At 59.0% G+C, this 1341-nt stretch overlaps 1 protein-coding gene across 1 annotated transcript; it reads right to left on the reverse strand.

Moving 5' to 3' along the window:
• Positions 1–284: 284 nt before the first annotated feature.
• On the reverse strand, positions 285–1337 carry LOTGIDRAFT_202942 (hypothetical protein). The gene has a single exon (XM_009046780.1). The coding sequence runs from the start codon at positions 1317–1319 to the stop codon at positions 1164–1166; it is 156 nt and encodes a 51-aa protein (XP_009045028.1). The 5' UTR covers positions 1320–1337; the 3' UTR covers positions 285–1163.
• Positions 1338–1341: the final 4 nt, after the last annotated feature.

Below are 1341 nucleotides of genomic sequence, written 5' to 3' on the forward strand. Positions count from 1 at the left end.
TAGCACTCGCGCTTTCGTCTTCAGTGTAGCGCGCGTGCGGCCCCGGACATCTAAGGGCATCACTGACCTGTTATTGATCTCTCTCACCTAGCTTAAGCTTGCTCGGGATCCCCCTAAGAAGTAGCGACGATCGCTGCGACTCGCCCGATGTTCTCCCTGCTCCCCGAAGGGAGACTACGATTCGAGAACCACGAGCCGACTAGTTAAGGGCGAGGCCTCGCCCGTTAGCGGAATAAACCAGACTTTTCACTTCACCAGCCACGAACGGCCATGCACCACCACCCATCGAATCGAGAAAGAACTGCACGAGCGTCTGTCAATCCTGACGATGTCCGGACCGGGTAAGTTGCCCCGTGTTGAGTCAAATTAAGCCGCAGGCTCCACTCCTTGTGGTGCCCTTCCGTCAATTCCTTCAAGTTTCAGCCTTGCGACCATACTACCCCCGGAACCCGTAAACTCTCAGGTTGCCCGAAGCCGCCACGGACGGGTCCATAACCGCTGTTCTCGAGCCTCGTCCGCGGCCCGGTCGGCAGCGTTTACCGTCGGTACTACGACGGTATCTGATCGTCTTTGCTCCACCCACCTTCGTTCTGGATTAAGGAAGACGTCCGGGGCCAGCGCTTTCGCTTCGAGTCGTCCCGAGCGGATCACAAAATTTCACCTCTCCCCGCCCGGTACGCTCGCCCCCCACCGTTCCTCTCGAATCCTAGCTCTCCGGCGAAACCGACAGCGAAAGCGACGTCGCCAGTCGGTCGGACCGCCCTCCGGANAAGAGCATCCCCGCTTATTCCATGCACGAAATATTCAGGCTCGGGGTTTTAGCCTGCCTTTAGCACTCTAATTTTTTCAAGGTAGACAGAAAATGCGGCGGGTTCTCTCCCGTGAAGGAGAAAAACGAGGCAGGACCGCGAAGTCCACCTCGCCCCGCGCGCTGGTTAGGGACGGCCGAGAAATCGCCGGTCGGACCCGCAGCGTATCGCGCCCGACCGTGCCGCCTCCGAGATCCAACGACGAGCTTTTTAACCGCAGCAACTCCGATATAGGCTATTGGAGCTGGAATTACCGCGGCTGCTGGCACCAGGCTTGCCCTCCAATAGCTCCTCGCACACTCTTTTAAATTGCGCTCATTCCGCCCGCGGCGACCACGAAAGGGCCCCGCCACGTTATTTTTCGTCACTACCTCCCCGTGTCGGGATTGGGTAAGTTGCGCGCCTGCTGCCCTCCTTGGAGGTGGTAGCCGTTTCGCAGGCTCCCTCTCCGGAATCGAACCCTGATTCCCCGTTACCCGTCAACACCGTGGTAGGCAGGTCGCCGACCATCGCCAATTGATGGGACAGACAC

Source organism: Lottia gigantea (assembly GCF_000327385.1).
Source record: "Lottia gigantea unplaced genomic scaffold LOTGIsca_10624, whole genome shotgun sequence".
Taxonomy (NCBI): Eukaryota; Metazoa; Mollusca; class Gastropoda; family Lottiidae; genus Lottia; species Lottia gigantea.